The sequence below is a fragment of the Orbicella faveolata genome, unplaced genomic scaffold (assembly GCF_042242905.1).
Source record: "Orbicella faveolata isolate gen_17 unplaced genomic scaffold, um_ofav_v1 contig_36, whole genome shotgun sequence".
Lineage (NCBI taxonomy): Eukaryota > Metazoa > Cnidaria > Anthozoa > Scleractinia > Merulinidae > Orbicella > Orbicella faveolata.
In genome coordinates, this window is record NW_028301565.1 from 740083 (window position 1) to 759591 (window position 19509).

Genomic DNA, 19509 nt, shown 5'->3' on the forward strand with positions numbered 1-19509 from the left:
TTTTTTTATAAGCTTTGTAACTTCTTTTGTCCGGCAAGTAAAATAACTTAAGAAGCATTTTATCGGAAACTTTCGATATGGGAGGTTGATGTCAGGATGACTGTGTCAAAAATGTCAACATACATCTGCACAAAAATGTATTTACTAGTTTCTAATAATTAAAAAGATTAAGAAGTGTAAGTTACACTATGTACTTAGTATGATAATTATAGGACAAAGAAATCAATGACTAATGAGACTGACTTCCTCCTTAATTATACTTTTTCTCATTTTCTAGTGAAAATGTTATACTTGAAGGAGAGGATCGTGATGGGTTCTTTCGTTCATTTGTGGCTCTGTCAGCTCATTACATTGGATTAAATGTTACTCAGTGTAAGTGCTCTTGTTGCTCAATTTACTTTTCCTTGAGCTTTGAAGTCTCTGGCTATGCAAAGGAATAATATAGGATTCTTTTGTGTTTATGAGTTCTCCCCAAGATTATAAAAAAGTCCATGTGGATATTGTTGGAATCAGGCAAGAGATGGCTCCCAGGAAAATGCTTGCCATCACCATTTTGGTTATCATGACTCAGCGTTTTGCTAAGAAATCGGGAAAGTCAATTCCGTGAAACATTACTGCTTGAAGTGAAAATCAATTGACTAGCTTTGGCCATCAATTGTACAATTGTTATTAGAAATGACTCTGTTGCATAATATATTTCAAGCTCTGCCCTTGCACAATCATTGAATGAAAGTGAAATCCTTATCTTCCGGTATACACACGCATGTACATGTGTACTCTGTATTTGCAGGTTTTGTAAAATGTCTGTTGACTTATTTGAAACACATTTACAGGTGGTGCCAACTTGCAAATAATTGTGAAAGCCTGTAAAGTGCTCCTGAAATTTGCTCTTCTGGAATTAGAGAAGAAAAGAGATTCAAATGAGCCATTGGTTAAGGTACTCTGAAAATAACTTGAATTACATTTAACTTTTTGAATAAATCCTGAAATTTCTGGGAAGCAAATTTGGAAACTGAGTTTCTCTTTATTTATATAAAAGAATCCACTCTGATACAGTCAACTGAAGACAGTGTATGTAGCTAGTCCTCCCTTCAATGGGTAATCGAGTATTCTGTAGTTTCCACTCCCCTACATGTGTGCACAACAATATACATTGTTCTGTCCCTAAACAAATTTGACCTGAAAATTCTGATGGAGACAAGAAAAGGTTTGGCATCTGTACATACCACGATAGAGGTGAATACACATTATGTAGATACGTATGAATATTTATGGGGGCTTGCATTTTGCCAGGACAAAATTTTGTCTCCCCTCAGAGAAGGGTCTCCTACTTGGTGACCTACAAGTCAAGGTTTCAGACTGAAATTTTTAAGCTTGATATTTTAGTTGTAGAGCAAAGAGGGAGGGAACTTATACAATTTATGTACTAAATTAATGTGATGTCACTTCACACACTAAAATACATGTCATTTCAATTTTCAAATACATAGAAACAGCTGGTATCCATAATTGAAGGACTTTGCAAAGGACATGGATGTCTAAAAAGAACAGAAATTATAACTTTGACAGCCATCTTGAAATCAGCTAGTGTGCTAAAGGATACAGTCAGTGCGCCATCGGAACAACCGAAAGATCTCTCCCTCAGTCAGGGTGAGGACTTCTTTCAACGCCTTCAAACAGCATTTACTGAGACTGGAGATGATTCTTCAAGCTTCATCAAAGACAAAACCAGGTATTTTGATTTCCATTATGTACACGTATATGGAATATTTTAACGATTGTTCCCAGTTAATTATTTTTTTCAAATTTTGTTTTGTACATGTAACTGAGATGCACTGTACTTTATTTTAGCATATTAGACCGAGTTTTGTTTTGATACAAAATCAAGTTATGGTTCTACATTGTAACAAGACTTGTGTAAATGACAGTGATGTGCAGCTTTGTGAGATCCAGAAGAGTACAGGCCTAGTGGTTTAGGTAGACCCAAGATTGTGAGATACACGTACATATTCAAGTCCCAGCAGGGTTCTTGTATTTTGTTCTTGAACAAGACAGTTTAAGTCCACAATCCCTCTCTCCAGCTATGAATATTAAAGTCTCTGATAAGATGTTAGAGGGTAATGTGTAATTGTCCAGCTTCCCATCCAAGGGTTTCAATGTTCCTGTCCATGTGGCAATGTTCCTCTGAAGTTCCTGTTCATTTCAGTATCAGCTTGCGGGAATTTAAGAAAGACTTACTGGTAGATTTGTCTCTCCTTTGAAAGAATATCTGCCATCCTTGTTAGTCTAAGACTTCTTGTTACATTTCTTTCTCTATTTACAGGGCAGAAAATGAGAAGACTTTGTCTTCTGATACCAGTAGCACAGATGTGAAGAGCTTCTTTTCCAACTGCAATGTTGCAGCCCTCAGACAGCTTGGAGGTGGAAGAGTCTTGTTAGACCTGTGTCTTTCCTTGCCTGAATTTTCCAAGATTATTACACCTCAACAAGCTACATCTTCCTCATTGATGAGTTTAACTTCCTCAAGGTGGGCATTGCAGTAACCTTTTTAACATGAACTTTTCTTGAGTTTGTTTTGTTACAGTCTACTTCAGAGGCAAATTCTAGCCTGCCATTGTATTTACAAATAAAATTATCCAAGGCCATTGTTATTTGTACATGTATAATGTTTTTCTAGATACTCACATTAAAATGTAAACATAGATTTAGTAGACTTTTAAACAGACATGTTTGTCTCTGTCACAATTTTGAAATTATTTTGCATTCTGTTTAAAATTAGTCTTCTACAAGTACACATGTACATGTATTGCGGATCAGATCCTTAATCCTGTATACTTCTTTTTTCGTTTTAGTGTCCAGGGATTGTCTTCTGAGTTGTTAGTTGTTTCAAGCATAATATCCATCCCAATATTGGAACCACTCTCAGCAAGTCGGGTGGAGAAGGTCTGTCAGCTGGCATTAGGCTGTTTGGATGTTGCCCTCACAATTGCTACTGGCAATTTCAACATTGCAGGTGCCGCAGGTGAACACAAGTACACCATTTACTTTAGAATAAATATCTGGCAGGCTAGTGACTTTGTGACAATGATACTGTGACAACCCGTACTTGTAGGTTTTACAATGTAAGATATTGTGCGATATATTTGTACATGTAAAATGTTACTTTATTACACGTAATACAGTTGAAGTGCATGATCTTAGAAGATTGGCTAAACCCAGTTACCTACATGTATGGTTTTTGTAGGAACAACAGGGTTGAGTCGTCCACTGTCAGTGAAGACATTGCTTGGAAGGTCTTCCTTGTCAAAGGCTTCAGGAGCTAAATCTGTCGGCAAAATATCTGGTGATGAGGAAAGTCTGGAAAAATGTGCTCAAAGTATTGTAGAGAACAGTGTAAGTTGCAATGTGTCATTTGTGGATGTGGAGTTTGTAATTGCACATTGCAAATTAATATACTTTCAGTGAGTTGAAATCTGCAGTATACTGTACATGTACATGAATATGCCCTGAAATCAGCAGTATAGTCCTAATAAATTTTCCATATTGAATTAGGTTTTAATTCCAGCCCTTGCATAAATACATGCATTCAAAAGTGTATTTTACCTTTGTTAATAAAGAAAACACCATTCTAAGCAGAACAATAGACATGTACATGCTAACCCAAAGCTGCAGTGTGTATAGATGTGCTAAAAGGAATTAAATGTTTGATTTTTTTTTTTGGTAGATTAATGTGTTTGATGTGATCTGTGGAGTGATACAATCATCATCTAGAGCAGGAGGGCAGGTGTTACAAAACATTCACATGTTGGCAGCTCACAGAATAATACACGGCCTGCTTCCAGTCTTGGGACTAACTCCTGAGGACAGTTTGTCCAGAGAGAGTGCTGCTTTTAAGTTTAAATGGTTAGTGCCATATAACCATGCAGTCACATTATTTTTTATAGTAATGTAAGCGCATTGAGTTTTTTTTAAATGTGCCCAAACAACTTTATTATTATTGTTATTATTATTATTATTATTATTATTATTATTAGTGGTAGTAGTAGCAGTAGCAGTAGCAGTAGCAGTAGCAGTAGCAGTAGCAGTAGCAGTAGCAGTAGCAGTAGCAGTAGCAGTAGCAGTAGCAGTAGCAGTAGCAGTAGCAGTAGCAGTAGCAGTAGCAGTAGCAGTAGCAGTAGTAGTAGTAGTAGTAGTAGTAGTAGTAGTAGTAGTAGTAGTAGTAGTAGAGATACCAACTAAATTATGAACTCAATTGCAATCAGTTTTCAGTGGTATTCGACATGCTTGTGAATTGAATACAGATCTCCATGACCACACCACTTTCAGTGAGTGAAACATGTTTTCTGTATATCAATTGGTATAGTGCATCAAGGAAAAAAATCCTTTCTTTTAGTTCATGATAAATTTCTGTATCCTCTTCATCCCTTGACTTATGCACAGACTTCTACTGTAAGTTTGCATAGAAGTGGGATAATGGTTGCAGACATGGGTAATGTTTTGTGCTTGTTATACATGTACAACACTGCTGTAACAGTTGCTGACTTAATTAAGTCTGACCTACGGTTCATCTTTGTGGCAGGTTGCAAGGTGTGAACACATTAGTGGTGGCACTTGCCTCGCGTGCAATCACTCTTTTGTCATCATTGTTGGAAGAGCTTCAGGTAGAAGGACTCCTTACTCATGCTGAAGATGAACCAGCCTCTGTGGGATCCGACTTCTCTGTCAATTCTCGCTGCTCGGCATGGAGGAGAGTGAAGAAGCTGATGGATGACTTGCCCCTCATGAATTACTTGTTTGCTCAGTTCTCTACACTGTACAAAATGGTAAGACCTGTACTTTCTTTTTCAGCATCTACAACATGTAAAGGTTGTAAAAGGAAGCTCACATATGTAAGGGCAGGAACACGCATAAATAACCACTTATGTGTAGATTGTACTGTTTTTACGCACTGAAGTCTCTATTCTTTTCCTAGGCAACTGCCATGATCACCCCCACAGTGTCAGCTGGGCCAGAATCTCCCCGGCCCAGTTCAGGAAAATCTGATAGTTCAAAATCTCCAGCGACATCATCAGATGAAGGGGACAGTGAATACATCTCTTACTCTGATGGGAGTAGTGAAGGTAAATTGTATCTTGACAAGGAACTGTTTTTAACTTAATTAGTACTATCACATCATTTTGGTCACTTTAGAAATTTGAATTATGAAGGAAATTGTATGTGTACATTACCAGTCAAAAAGAACTAGAAGGAATTTGTTATTGCAGAAAATATCTGCACCTTCCTCTTAGAAAGTCATCCATAGCCTCACGAAGGATTTTTGGTCTAACACACCTCCTTCCAATCTCTCTGGAAATTTCAATTTTAGCTCCATACTATCCTTTAAAATCTTCGGCTCTTAGAGACTCCCTCCCCCTCAAAATTTTAAATGGTCTTCCTTGCGGTGGGTTTGGATAATTTCTGGAACTGCACAATAAGTCAACTTATATGGTTCACCTCCAAATGTGAATAGCTTGTCTTGAAACTTGATACACATATGGGGCAATAGACTATTTTTTTGACTGAAATTTTGTGAGACTAATCAGATGAGTCCCCAGTTTCCCTTCTTGTGTACAGTGTACTTGTATCTATAGATACCGGCAATAAAATAGCTAAGTTACATTGAAACTGCACTTAAGCAGAATGCAAGAATTTCAAGAAACTAACATCAGAGATAATTAATTTTGTCCATTCCTTGATTTAGATGAGGAGTCATTGCTTGGTCAGTGGTTTCAGGACACATTATCATCAATGCCAGTTGTCACAACCTCAAGTCCTCAAGTCCCACCAAGGAAGAAGTCAGAAAGTGGAGATGTGGGGGACAGTGGGACAGAATCGACCCCATCTGGACGGTCATTCCAGATGGCTCCAGAGGAGGTCAGCAAACACATGCTCATACACACTCATTTTACATTCACTCTTGACCATATTATTGACCACTACATTTGAGAGGTAGAAGGAATCTTGAGCTGCTTTATATTGTGTGTCTATAGACAATGCATTTCATGACAACCCAAAGGTAAATTACTGTCAACAACCTGTCCTGAATATATTCATCTGACAAATTTAATTGTAATGATCAACTACAATAATGGACTATGAAAGCTCAGTTGATTAATTTGGCAAATGCATGTTAAATTCCACTACAAGGGTCTGGATAGGCACACCCTTTCTCTTCATGGGTAGGGCTTAAAAAAGGTGCTGTCCCATTCTCCTGGACAAGTAGATTTTCCTTCTGGGCAAGTGGCTTTTTATTTCTCACTTGCCCAATGGACAAGGGCTCAGGCAAGTCATCTCCAGACTAAATCATTAAAAGGGAAAACTAAGACGTGAGAGTTTGAGAGCTACCTGTCCCAAAGGCAAGCTGGAATTCAAGTTTTTTTTTAGCCCTGCATGGGAAGACCCATGTGCCAAACTATGTTATAGTTGGGTATCATTATAAAGAAGACCTGCATGGGGTCAGACAATATAATCAAATATTCTGGTGTAAAAGTATTTCCCCTTCTCTTGTCACAGAGTAGATTTATTAGTACATTGTAGCAGGGTAGTTATGTAGACACACATGCAATCAAAATTTCCCTACAACAGGCAGGCTGGTAACAATGAAACCAGGAATTATGCTTTATTTTAAGTTTCTATCTTTGCAGTACATCTACTTGGCAACATGTACCCTACAATTCTTAACCAAGCACCTTCTGAGTAGCACTGTTCCAGAAATGATAGAATACATCAGCTGCTCCTTCACAGAAGAACACATATCTGGTCTTGTGGGAGTTGTAAAAGATCTGGACCAACTTACTTTCACCAGCATGTCCAGTTATGTTGATATGGATAAGCTCTGTGGTGCAGTTGATCAGGCTGTTCACTTGCTCTTAGTTTCAGACTTATTATCAAATAAGCAACAGGTAAAGGCTATCGCTTAAATTACTGTCTTACTGTCTTAATATAAATCTACTAGTGTTCTTTTGTGAATGCCATTCTCTGGTTGGCTATGCTAGTCACTATCTACTCTGTTGTGTGCTTATTAACAAACTGGCAGCCACTTCTTTGTATTTTCAAAGTGTCTGTGTCTACTAGAGGATTTAGATTTAAGTTCTGAATGACTAATAGATTTATACTAAAACAACTAGATTTTTCTATGATAAATCTTGAGCTCACAATTTAATCATTTTATACAGTATTTAATGTACAAATGTAGAAATACAGCTTAGGGCACTCTTTTTTCAGGATGCTGTCTAAATAAATTTAAAACTTTGGTTGTGCTTGAGAGTTTTTGGGTTAAATGTTATTTTTGACTCTTCTGATTACCTTAAGGATGTATTTCTGAGTCATCTTGGCCTGGCCCCACTGGATGATGGACCTTGGCCACTGAAGGTAAGCCAGCGTTGTCTTTCCATCCTCGCCAGAGTGTTACTGGCCCGCCAACAGAAGGGGTTACAAACAAACACAGGAATGGACATTGCTGAATGTGTTAAAGTGTGGAACAGGCTCATAGACACACTTGGAGATCATTGTCTCATGGAAGAGGCTGTTCCTGTCACGCAAGGTTTGTAGTAGTTCATCTTTATTAGCACCATTGTCATATCAGTCTTACCACCAGTTAACATTTTTGTTGTGCTTGATTTGAATGGCTCTGACCAATCAAGGGAGTTGAAATTGTTTGTGAAAAATTTTCTTTGTAGTGATTACAAGGCCAAGATTACATGTTGTAATCATTTTTTGTGTGTGGGTTCAGTGGAAATGCATTGTACATGTAAGGTGGTATTTTTTTTTTAAATTGTTTTAATTTGTTTTCTTTTAGATTTGAATGTAGAACATCTACAGCTTTTGCTGTTTATTTTTCACAACTTCCCTGTGACTCAGCGTAAAAGACTTCTGACGTATTGTGCAAGGGTAATCATAACAGTTGCTAACTCAGCATCTGTACTACACTCCACTCCCATGGCACTGAATCACCTTTTGTTGCTGTTGGACTACTTTCTTCACCATTTGTCAACACCACCAGAAGAGCTCTTCAAACAGGTCTGTGGTTAAAATAATCTATCTACTGTCTCTTAAACAAGCACTGTAGAAAATCATGTATATGTGCCGTAACACATGAGTTCTGGGTTGACTAATAATAGTCAAGTTACGCAGTGGAAGATGCATATTGTGTTATGGTTGTACATGTACATGCAGACCAAGAAAATGTCTTTAAGGACAAAGGTAATTTTTTGTTAGCGTCAGAGTTCATTACACCAATGCAGATAACATCCCTTTTCAATAGCCTACATGTACTCTCTCTTATTATTGTGACCTTACTCTCCCTGTTAGGTTCAACATAACCTATTTCAGAGTTGTACAGCACCCAGCTCAAGATTGCTGGATGATAAAGGCTCTACAGACCATCATGAACCTTTGTATTATGCTGCTAATGGTGAAGAAGATGAGGGCCTATCACACTCAAGCATAAAAGTTCATTTGCTAGCTGAAGAATGTGTCACAACCAAGTGTCATAGTTTTAGACCCAGATTTTATGAGATAAGACCTGTTCTTCTAGAAGATAACTTGGACAAAGAGGTGTGTTCGAGACAAAATCATCCACATTTGGAAACGAGTCTCGTTTCTCGCGAGTGCACTGGAAGTACCAATGCTATGCATTCGTCGGTATTCGAAACCTGTTTTGTTAATAAGACATCTGTATCGTATCGTATCGATTAGCGTGGTAGACACGATTTTCATTCTCATCAGCAATGCGTGTGTACCATGTGTTTATTATAAATTTTCAAGCGTCCAGTATTGTTTCATATACATCAGCCAAACCTTTTTTTATTCCAGCCAGACTTGCTTAACGTTTAGTTTTTGTAAATACATTCACGATAAAAGTTGTGGAGTTTTGTCACCCGATCTACGTGTGGGAAGTTAAAGCAGCGATCGAGATCACCAAGTCAACACAGCAGCGCCGCCTATGTTTTGCCAACTATCGCTCCCAACTGATTTGTCGGGAAACTCAACGAACTTTTTATCCAAAGATTGCGAACATACGAAACGACGCTAAGTGTTCCGTCGAATAATTTAATATTCAAACTTGCGAACACAGGCTTTGCACATACATGTAAGCCTCGAACTTTTTATTCAAAAGTTGCGAGCACGCCACACTTTGATCATACTTCACTTCACTTTACATTCGAATAACTAATTTATTCGAACTTGTGAACGCTCACTTTGCACATGAAATCCGACTTGACTAACTTTTTATTCATACTTAAATGTTTGTTTGAGTTAGCGGTTATTGCAGAGCGAGCAAATGTAGGTAACTGAATCATTCAGAGTGAGCAAGATTCGCAAAATCAACTCTTTGCCCCCGTGATCGCACGAATTGAAACGCATGTAACTCTACTTGTAGTTACGTTCGATGTTCGATATGAATCGAGCAAACGATCGATGCATATTTTATGTTGGACGGTCCCATCGATTTGACAACGAACTGCAGAGCGGATATCGTTACCCGTAACCGGTTTCTTACGCGTAATATACGCCATACTAAACGCTTCAGTGATTCTCGAGAGAAACGAGAAACGTCGAGAGAAACGAGACTCGTCTCGCGAGAAACGAGACGAGAGGTGGTAACTTACTTTTGAGCGGTACTGTATGCATTGTGGGGTTTGCAATAACCCTTTTCTATTGTTTCTTACTTGCACGATCATGATTTAATCTAACTTGCACAACTTATGATATTTGAAAATTAATTTGTTTCCATTTACCATTGAATTAATCACCCTGTAATGTAGTTGATTAACCCATTGACTCCTGGAGCTTTTTGCCAAAAACGCATATTTTGGACATAAGCTCCAACATACCCGAAAACACATTTGCAACATGACAGTATGCCTTTCTTTCCTCTAGCATCGCGTTTTATGACATTTTTGCTCGGGCATGTGCAGAAATCAAAATTTTGAGATGTCTTTAGGCTTTTTGATATATTTTATTATTTTTTGTTTTCGCCTTTCCCTTTTCTCCTTTTCTTTTCTTTTCTTTTTGCTGCAGTGATTGACCTTCTACTGAGCTTGTTTTAAGTTTAAAACATTCTGAGAAAGCATCTTTGAGACAGGCAATTTTTGCCATGGAGTAGCCACGTGTAGTGGCAAGAAATTTTGCTCTGAGTTTTTCACTCAACTTTTTGAGCATTTTTGTGCATATCGCAGGCTCCATTGGGTCAATCACTCTGATCTGGGTATCATTGGAAAGATCTTTTCCTCCTGCAGAAGTTGAGCGTAGATGATGCCAATTTTGGTCAAAGGTGATGACGTCAGAAGTGGAAGAAAGGCCAAGGCTCGTCACAGCCAGTTACGGCCAGCACAGGAGTCAATGGGTTAAATAAATTAACCTGACACAAACTTAGCTGGGGTCAATAATTGTGCCATTTACTAGTTGCTGATTTTGGATCTTGAAATAACATGAATTAAAAAGTATGTGCTTTTTTTCCCACTGAAAAATAAAGATTCTCTTGGCAAAATAACCTTAAAGTTCTATGCAAATAATTTCTGAGTGTTAGTTGTACTTGATTTGCGACGTGTGGTTAAATAATAATTATAAATTTGTCTCTAGGCTTGTTCTACACTACTTAGTTTGTCTGAGGAAGGGCAGAGCTATAAAGACTTTCACTCTGCAGTAATCAAACTTCTGATGGTGGGATCTCGGCAAGAAGTGAAGAGTTCTTCAGGCGACAGCCACCCTTCAATGCCTGTGGATGGAGCAGTGGTGAAGCATAGCTTTAACCTTGCTTGGCGGATATTAGACTGTTTACCACCATCAGTTGAGTTTTTCAAGAGTCTACAGCAGGATCTTGAGATGCAGCACATCCACGTCGCAGTGAGTAGAACACATTGCACAGCCAGGTTAGCTCAGATAGACACAAACGTGGCTTGACACACAGCTACTAGCTTTGGTAGGGAGATTTAGTTTGTCACATAAAGTCATTGAGAGTTAGACAAGTAACCTGTATTTAAGCAATTTCTGCATTATTTGGTAGCCTCCTGACCTGAACTCAGTTGAATTCTTGAATTTGTACCGTACAGTATACATGGCTGTGTTTTATAATCTCACACACCTCCCTTAAAAATTATGGGTGCGGGGCATACGTGTTTAGTTGTTTCACCCAGTCTTAGTTTCAAGACAAAAATACATGTATAACAATATTTGTTTCTTCCACCATATGAAAGGATCCTGACCTTGCCAAACTCTTGTGTAGTTTGAAATTTGTTTCCAAACTTGGCTCTTCAAGTCCAGACACTACATTCTGTGAAACACTCAAGGTTTGTCAATTTCCATTGTATAGAATGTTAATTTTAATTGTATTGCCATTGTATGGTCCCATAACCATTTTAATATCCTTAGTGTTGGAGATATTTTTGTGCCTCAGATACTCATTTTCAGGGCGAAGTACTGTATTATCAGATGCACATGGAAAAGATTAAATGAGTGTCAATCTGTCATACAGTATTTGAGTACAATACAGGCTTGAGAGTACTGTTGTCTTAACTGCCTTGGGAAAACAAGAAAACAAATATACAAAATGCTGCAATCTACTAATGAAATCATCTGTTAATGCACACAAGGAGACCATACAATACCACACTTGTATTGTAATTCTGTAAGTTCTTAAATGCATGGTGGTATTACACATATTTGCTAGCTCTTGTGCATGTTCAAACCCAGTTCTCACAGACCCAAGAATCTAGATCCAGCATCACGCAACATTATCATGGCTTGTTGTTCTTGGGAGGGTCAAGAATTGTAAAATGCCGAACTGTTCTGCACAGATTTTCACATGTCAGGAGATATGTGCAATAAAACATGTACCATGAAAATTTGTCCTCAATCAAATTTTTTTCCAGCATGCTCCACAATAACTCAAGAGGGTCTCCAAAGCTAATTCTAGCAACATTTTCCCAAGCAATTTTGAGTTGAAATGTAGGCACCATAGCATCATTCAACGAACAGCAATATTGAGATGTTCTACCTTCTTCACGTGTAGTCTTGTTTACCTCTACAGAATAGTCTTGTTGATCAGGGAATGTCCAAGGAGGACTCTAATAGCATAATTGATAACGTCACAAGACTGAGTGGAGATCTTCATCACAGTGTCATGATGGCAAAACAGTTCTTGAAAGAGGTAACAGTTACAGTGGTAAAATGAATGTAAGTCATAAGCTCTGAAACAGAAGGAAACAAGATTAATTCAAAACTTTTTCACTTTAGGAATAAATTGTTTAATAACTACACGTACACATGCAGTACCATGTACATCTGAAATTGCCCCGTGAGATATTGGAATCAGTAGGCAAACTTCTCGAAACACTTTCCTTTCAACGTGGTGTAAAACGATTTGTAGCAAAGATCTGTGAAAGCTTTGTAGATTCCTCATGACAATGAATGTTGTCAGATGTTTTGAATAAAAAACCTCATCTTATTGGCTTTCATACTATCATCTACATGCAATATTAATGTTACCTCAAATTTCTCATTAGCATATGTAAAAACGTAATTGCCAGTCTCAGTTTGTAACAATTTGTTACAAAATTATTGTGTGAAACGAGAAAGACAGGAAAAATGAAGGAAATCGAAGAGTGCTATTGGTGAAGGCAATCCATAATGTATCGTAATAATTATTATTTCTGTGCAGATGACCAAACTTCAGACTGAACTTTTTGAGGAGGATAACCCTTCCCAGTTGCCAGGACTGTTGAGCCTTTGCACCCTTGATGCTGTGATAGGAAAAACTCATGTGGCTCTGAATTCACTGTTTGGAAACTCAGATGAAGATCCTGATTTGACAATGATCGTGGAAAATGCAAATGAACTTCTCCCTGTGCTGGTTGATTTGATTCCACTGTATCAGAAATTTGCTGGGTAAGAGATTTATATGGAGTGCAGTGTAATAATTAACACTTTTCTAGAAATCAGGAAACATTTTTGTTAAAAGTAAAAGACAACTGCTTTTGGACTAAGTGGTCTACTGTATTTATCTGCCCAGAAAAACATGATTTTCCTAAAAGTCTCCAAAGCACATGTTACTTAATATTCATGTTATTTGTGCAGAAGAGCAAATTGTGAAAAATAGTGACTGAAAGTCAAGAATATGGGAACTAATGGAACAATCATCTATGAGACCATCATAGTTAGTTTTGAAGAGCAAAATTAAAGTGAGGTACAGGTGTGTAGTATTTCTTCTAACCAATCCAGTATTAGATTTAGTTATGGTTATTCAGATACATTGTACATGTAGTTTGAATGTGCATGGAAACTGGAACAAAAAATCTAAAAAAAAAAATGAATATTGAGCCCACAACTGAGCCACAGCCACAAGGGGTCTGGAAATGACTTTTTCAAAACAAATTACATGTAGACAAAATCTGAAATGTTTGCTTAAATGGAACGAAAATCAAAAACCAGCTTTGGTTTGCAATCTGTGTGATCCTCCTTCAGACGTGGTTTGTTTTGCAATCCTAAGACTAGTTTGGCCATAAATGGAATAGGAAATCTATTCCAATAGCAAAATCTGGGTTTCGATTGTTTAGAAGGAATACTACTAAATGTACCCACAAATGATTATTACTTTTTCATGTTTGCAAGTAGCAATTGTTCTTGACTTTCCTTATTCAAAAGTATTGTTACTAAGTTTAAGGTGATTGTTAACTGTTGATTGTCAGGTTTTGTTTGCTATCTGGTGCTGTGAAACAAAAGAACAGTGACAATGAGGGTGCAGAATCTTTACAGGCATATTCCAGTGTCATTAAAATTGGATACATGCGATTACCTAAGCACCCCTGCCTTTCTTTAACATTTCTGGCAGGTGTGTATGGTTTTTGGTTACTGTAGATGTTATAGCAGTAATACTGGCAAGTTTAGAGTGGAGCACTGTTACAATAAAAATAATGACCCACATCATTTCAGATTTACATGTAGGAGCCTTTTTGTTTTGCTATTATTGAAGGGCTGCAGATTTCAAGAGGGCTGCAACTGTTTGGTACATACAGCTAACACAATTACAGCTTGTGGGCTGATCTATCCTAACAAGAGAAAAATGTTTGTGATAGAAGGAAAGAAGGAACAGATAAATCTTGTTGAGAAGAAATTATGTCACACTAAATGAAGTAATATATGTCGCGTTTGTAATAATGGCCATCTAAAACCAATATCAGATCATTTGTTTTTTATTAGTGTCAATGTACATTTTGATGTTGCTTCTTATGAGTGTTGCTGCTTTCGGGATTTTCCTGCAACCACGGCATTCCAGTTGTTGCTACTTTCTAGTGTTCGACTTTTGCAGGGTTGTTACCTTCAGAACCTTATAGTAATCTGACCAACATTGGGCCGCCAAATTCCAGTTAGGTTAACAAGGTTGCCATGTTTAGGGATTGTACATTTTAAATAAAGAAAATTGCTGACTGCAGAAAAAGTGGTTAAAAAATAACTAGTTGGTCATGTTACCCTTGGAGAAGGTGTCTTAGCAGTTTTATATCAACTTATAACCTGATGAATAGAATGCCAAAAAAACTTAAGGTTCCACCAAGAGTCAAAGATGTGACCTTTGTTATGCTGGTGCAAACACTGATTATTCACACGTACTGGAAATCATTACATCAGCTGAGGATAGTTAATGAAGAGTTACTGTAGGTTCCACTACCAGCCACTGTTCAGGAAAGGGAGCCATGCTTCTCTTCTCTGAATGTACAGCTGAATCAACAGAGTCTGAAGTCAACTTTCTATGCTAATTAATGCATGTTCACAATGCTGTACATATTACATATTCACTGCAGGTCTTCCGTCATCTGTGAAGAAGGCTTTAGAAAAATGGAACAATATTGTGATGACAAGTTTTCCCTCAGCATCGTCATGGAAAACATCAGCTTGTTTGATTGAAATTGGAGCAGAAAGCTTTTTGGACTCTCTCGTGTCGGCACATCTGTCTGCTGTGTGCAGTGCTGGCTCAATGGAGATAGCACCAGCCCTTAAACACACTCTTCATTCACTAGTTCAACTAACTGCAGAGTTGCTAACGTAAGTCATGTCGATAAATACTTCATTCGTAATGCACTTCCTGAAAATGTTTTACTGCCACTGATTTTCGATGGACGTGTGATCATTATTTTGACAAAGCTCAAGAAAGTCTTCAAATAATAGTGTAGTGTCAATATGTAACTTCATGAATTAAAGCTACATGTAAATCTTTAGGACTTACATTACCATTGAAGAATTGTGTAAATTAAGATTAAATTAAATTAAGTTTGGAATTGCATTGATGACTCACTTAAATCTAAGAGTCGTGCTTGCTTCAAAAATCTCTTAAAAGAATTGATTATCTCCAACTACTGACTGGTACATTGATGTACTTTAATTTTTCATTTTTTTTTTTTTTTTTTTGTGCACACTCATATTTTTCTTTTTTCGTTCTCTGTATGTGTGTGTGTGTGTGTGTCTGCGTGTGTGTGTGAATGAAATCGTGTCCTGTTTTTTTTTTTTTTTTTATATATATTCTGTAACTTTATTGCAATTTTTTTTTCCGCTTGGCTCAGCCACTTAGCTCGATTAGCCTTAGCTATTTCTAAGTGGCCGTGCTCTGTTTTTCATTGTTATTTTTTCACATTGCATGTATTTATTTTTATTGTAAAATTTTTCTGGGCACAAAATAAAGATTGTTGTTGTTGTTGTTGTTGTTGTTGTTGTTGTCTTAGCTTGGGTCTGAAAGAATTATTAAGTAACACAAAATGTCAGAGTAATGGTGACTGTAGTTGTACATACTCATTATCGTCATCATCATTTGACCAGGATAGAGGACACGCATGAAAACCAGCTAAGGCTGATGTGGCCTCCTCTCTAAATATTGTAATATTTATTTAAAATAAAGTGTCATGGCTTTTGCATATACATTATTTTAAGACAATTTTTTGCACCATCATGCTTAAGGTGGAGTCCAAAAGAGGAACACTCCATGGAGACTGCCCTGGGTAAACAACTGTGTGATAATGTAGTACCTGTCATGGTGGATGCCACTATGGAGTATCTCTCAGAGCAATGCAACACCATTTTAGAGCGAGTTGTTGGTCCTGCAGACAGTGACAAATTTGCCAACTGTGTTCAGGCATACGTGTTGTCAAAATGTCACAAACTTCTTGTTGACCAGTTGGGAGCAGATAGGTACAGTGTTTGTGTTTTTCAGAGCATTAAACAAAATGGTTTATTGATATCTTATACACTTGTACTGTACCACACATACAGGAAGTACTCCCTTCTAGGCACTGTATATTAATAAATGTCATGCAGTAACTAAATTTTCCATGAGTTACACTGTAACTGCTTGTTTTCCAGGTGAAAACTGAGATGTACTTATTGAGTATAAATATAATCCCAGCTAAGAAGAAGTAACAAATTACTCTTACACATCACCATAGAAAGCAAACTATAAAAGCTGCAACAGTTGTTCCAGTGTACTGGGTAGATGTCAGATGTATGTGTAGGGTGACAAATAAGTTGAAAATGTCTTTCAGGCAATTCTATCATGGTGCATCGTAGTTTATTAATCTATATTTTATAATTGTGACACATGCAACTAATTCCCATATATTCAATTGCAAAACATGATTATAGCAGATAGTGTTTCTTTTTTCCAGGTCTGATATTGGTGAAGAGGTGCTAGTAGACTGTCTGAAATACATAGACTCTTTGTTGGAAAAAGTATCTGACCATCGCCTTCTGGAGCAGTTGTACTCAAAGAACAAAGAACTCTGTAAAGTTATTGTGCTGTCTGCAAACAAAAGACTGTCTTTGGGATATGTTAACAGGACTTTGAAACTGTCAGTCCGTTTCTTGCAGCTTGGTAAGTGTCTTTGATATATCGTTAAGTACAATGAAGAATAGTAATCATTGAACAAAGTTGAAAGGAACGGTTTAAGATACATGCAATTGTTCATAATTTGAGGAGTTTTAAGCTAATGGCAAGTGCAAAAAAATTTTCTTCATATTAAAGAGTTCAGTAGTGACATGTGTAACTGTTTTTGTTCTCTTTCATAGCTGAGAAGCCTCTGAACTTAGGGATGCACTTCTTGTGCTCTGGCTTCTCAGAGCTTTGCCATTTAGACCATGCAACCCTGGAGGGATGGCTGAGAAGGATTATGCTTGGTGTAGAAGATGACAAAGGAAACACAGGAAAGATGGCAGATAACAGACTTCTTCTACAGACATTTGCCACTTACATTGTTAAGGAAGCAAGGTACAGTATTCAATGATGATATGGATGCCTTCATATTGTGGCCACTCAGCTCTGCCCCTTTGGGTCCTTATTGTCATAAATGGCAAGTCCCTAATTGCTTCACCTCGTAGAGTCCTTGCATTTTAAGAGCCTTATCAGATGTTGCAGAAAACTCTTGTGAAGCTGTAAACCACTGGATTGATACTGGAATTGAACATGGCTGATACGATAGTGATATTATGTGTGACTGTGTACTGACTTGGAGGTTGGGGTATCCTCCTCCCCCCTCCCCCCCCCCCCCCCCCCCAACACCCACATGCACACTCCTTCCAAAAAGGCAACAAAAAGAAGTAAAATCTTATTATACTGTACCAGAAACATATCACCTTGAAAAGGTGATATGCCTCTGACTGTACTTACTGTTTAAATATAAACTTAAATTAACAAGTATACCAAACTGTCTGAAAATTTTGCAGTCAGCTATGATCGCAAATGATATCATTTTCACTGTATTGTTTACAGTCCTGTTGGTGAAGAAGTCAGCCATGCCTTGTTAGAGTGCCTAATTCCCCTTGGAAATGAGCTACTGCCAGATGTTCCTGCAGAGTGGAGTAACATTGGATCTAAGTTTGGCGACCTCCTGAATATCGCTGCAGTATTGGCTGGTGCAGGGGATGGATCAGGACATCTTACCCTTTGTACTGCTGTTATCCAGTGGCTTGAGAAATGGTAACTGTAATAGACTGGCTTTACAATGAGAGCATTTAAAACACGCATACATGTAAGTGTACACTGTGCCTATCTTTCTTTCAGTAAAACTCAACTTCTCCTGGTGGCCGAAAATGGTGAGAAAGGAAAAGAGAGTGGCATGGTTGATGCAGCAGGGCCTCTTCTTCGTTATTTAGCAGAGGTGATGACAGCTTTAAAATACTCTTCAGATAAGGAGTGTCCTCCCTCCCCATCACTGTGTCCTGTTGATGGTGATTCAATGCTTCAAGATGTAGAATCAGATTGGATGGATGACATGGGTGGAGATGATGAGGATTCTGGTGGGGAAGAGTCTGTAAGTGAAAGGAAGTTTTGTTGTAAATATTTTTGGAGCTTAATAATCACTATTTCCACATAATTTTATAACTAGCAGGTTCATACATGTATTGCCAAGTATCTTCCACTCTGAGATCTTCCCCTCTTGCTTTGTGAAAGTCTGCATACGAGCAGGCAGGTAAAGTCTGCATACGAGCCAGTGGCCCATCAGGGCAGAGCTTTTCCTGCTTTCCGTAGCATGAAGCAACTACGAGTATTTCTACTCTGCCCTGGATGGGATGCTAGTTGATCACAGGGTTACCCCCAGCATTAAGTTCACTGGTAGCCATTTATACACCTGGGTGGAGAGAGGCACTGTGAGAGTAAAGTGTCTTGCCCAAGAACACAACACATTACCCACAGCCCAGACTCGAACCCAGACTGCTTGATCCAGAGATGCGCACACTAACCCTGAGGCCACCACGCCCCCTCTGCACAGGTACGATTATGTTATTCTTGTGGTCATTTTCTCTTACAGGATGAGGATTCTCTTTGCAACAAACTGTGCACATTCACTATGACACAGAAAGAGTTCATGAACCAACACTGGTACCACTGCCACACTTGCAAGATGAATGATGGGGTAGGAGTGTGTACAGTGTGTGCAAAGGTTTGCCACAAAGACCATGACATCTCATATGCCAAGTATGGTTCATTCTTTTGTGACTGTGGAGCTAAAGAAGATGGCAGCTGTATTGTAAGTTTATCACATTATGTAAACTTACCATTAATAGCTATTTTGAGTAAGGAAATTATTTTGTGTAGACCACATAGGTAAGGTAAAGTCTGCATGCGAGCCAAGTGGCCCATCAGGCCAGAGCTTATCCCGGTTTCTGTAGCATGAAGCGACTAGGAGTATTTCTACTCCCCCCTGGATGGGATGCTAGTCCATCGCAGGGTTACCCCCAGCATTAAGTTCGCCGGTACCCATTTATACACCTGGGTGGAGAGAGGCACTGTGAGAGTAAAGTGTCTTGCCCAAGAACACAATACAATGTCCCCGGCCAGGGCTCGAACCCGGACCGCTCGATCCGGAGACGAGCGCACTAACCATGAGGCCACCGCACCTCCCCTAGACCACATACACAGTATAAATTATATCAGACATAGTCTCATGGTCTCTTGACAATAACCACCTGTATGAGGCCTTCCAAAGGGTA

General features: G+C 38.3%; 1 protein-coding gene across 2 annotated transcripts in view; it reads left to right on the forward strand.

The window, feature by feature from the left end:
• Positions 1 to 19509, forward strand: part of LOC110040516 (E3 ubiquitin-protein ligase UBR4-like) — a 59871-nt gene that overhangs the window by 558 nt on the left and 39804 nt on the right. For both annotated transcript variants that reach the window (XM_020745761.2, XM_020745762.2), the window contains exons 2-27: positions 278 to 372; positions 834 to 937; positions 1491 to 1732; positions 2324 to 2527; positions 2853 to 3022; positions 3245 to 3393; positions 3725 to 3903; positions 4580 to 4823; positions 4973 to 5120; positions 5741 to 5913; positions 6684 to 6941; positions 7351 to 7582; positions 7838 to 8058; positions 8350 to 8595; positions 10624 to 10887; positions 11238 to 11330; positions 12071 to 12190; positions 12701 to 12927; positions 13728 to 13870; positions 14838 to 15078; positions 15985 to 16215; positions 16689 to 16894; positions 17089 to 17287; positions 17789 to 17995; positions 18080 to 18329; positions 18828 to 19046. In XM_020745761.2, coding sequence (XP_020601420.2) covers positions 278 to 372; positions 834 to 937; positions 1491 to 1732; positions 2324 to 2527; positions 2853 to 3022; positions 3245 to 3393; positions 3725 to 3903; positions 4580 to 4823; positions 4973 to 5120; positions 5741 to 5913; positions 6684 to 6941; positions 7351 to 7582; positions 7838 to 8058; positions 8350 to 8595; positions 10624 to 10887; positions 11238 to 11330; positions 12071 to 12190; positions 12701 to 12927; positions 13728 to 13870; positions 14838 to 15078; positions 15985 to 16215; positions 16689 to 16894; positions 17089 to 17287; positions 17789 to 17995; positions 18080 to 18329; positions 18828 to 19046 — 5065 coding nt within the window. The remainder of the gene's footprint in view (positions 1 to 277; positions 373 to 833; positions 938 to 1490; positions 1733 to 2323; positions 2528 to 2852; positions 3023 to 3244; positions 3394 to 3724; positions 3904 to 4579; positions 4824 to 4972; positions 5121 to 5740; positions 5914 to 6683; positions 6942 to 7350; positions 7583 to 7837; positions 8059 to 8349; positions 8596 to 10623; positions 10888 to 11237; positions 11331 to 12070; positions 12191 to 12700; positions 12928 to 13727; positions 13871 to 14837; positions 15079 to 15984; positions 16216 to 16688; positions 16895 to 17088; positions 17288 to 17788; positions 17996 to 18079; positions 18330 to 18827; positions 19047 to 19509) is intronic.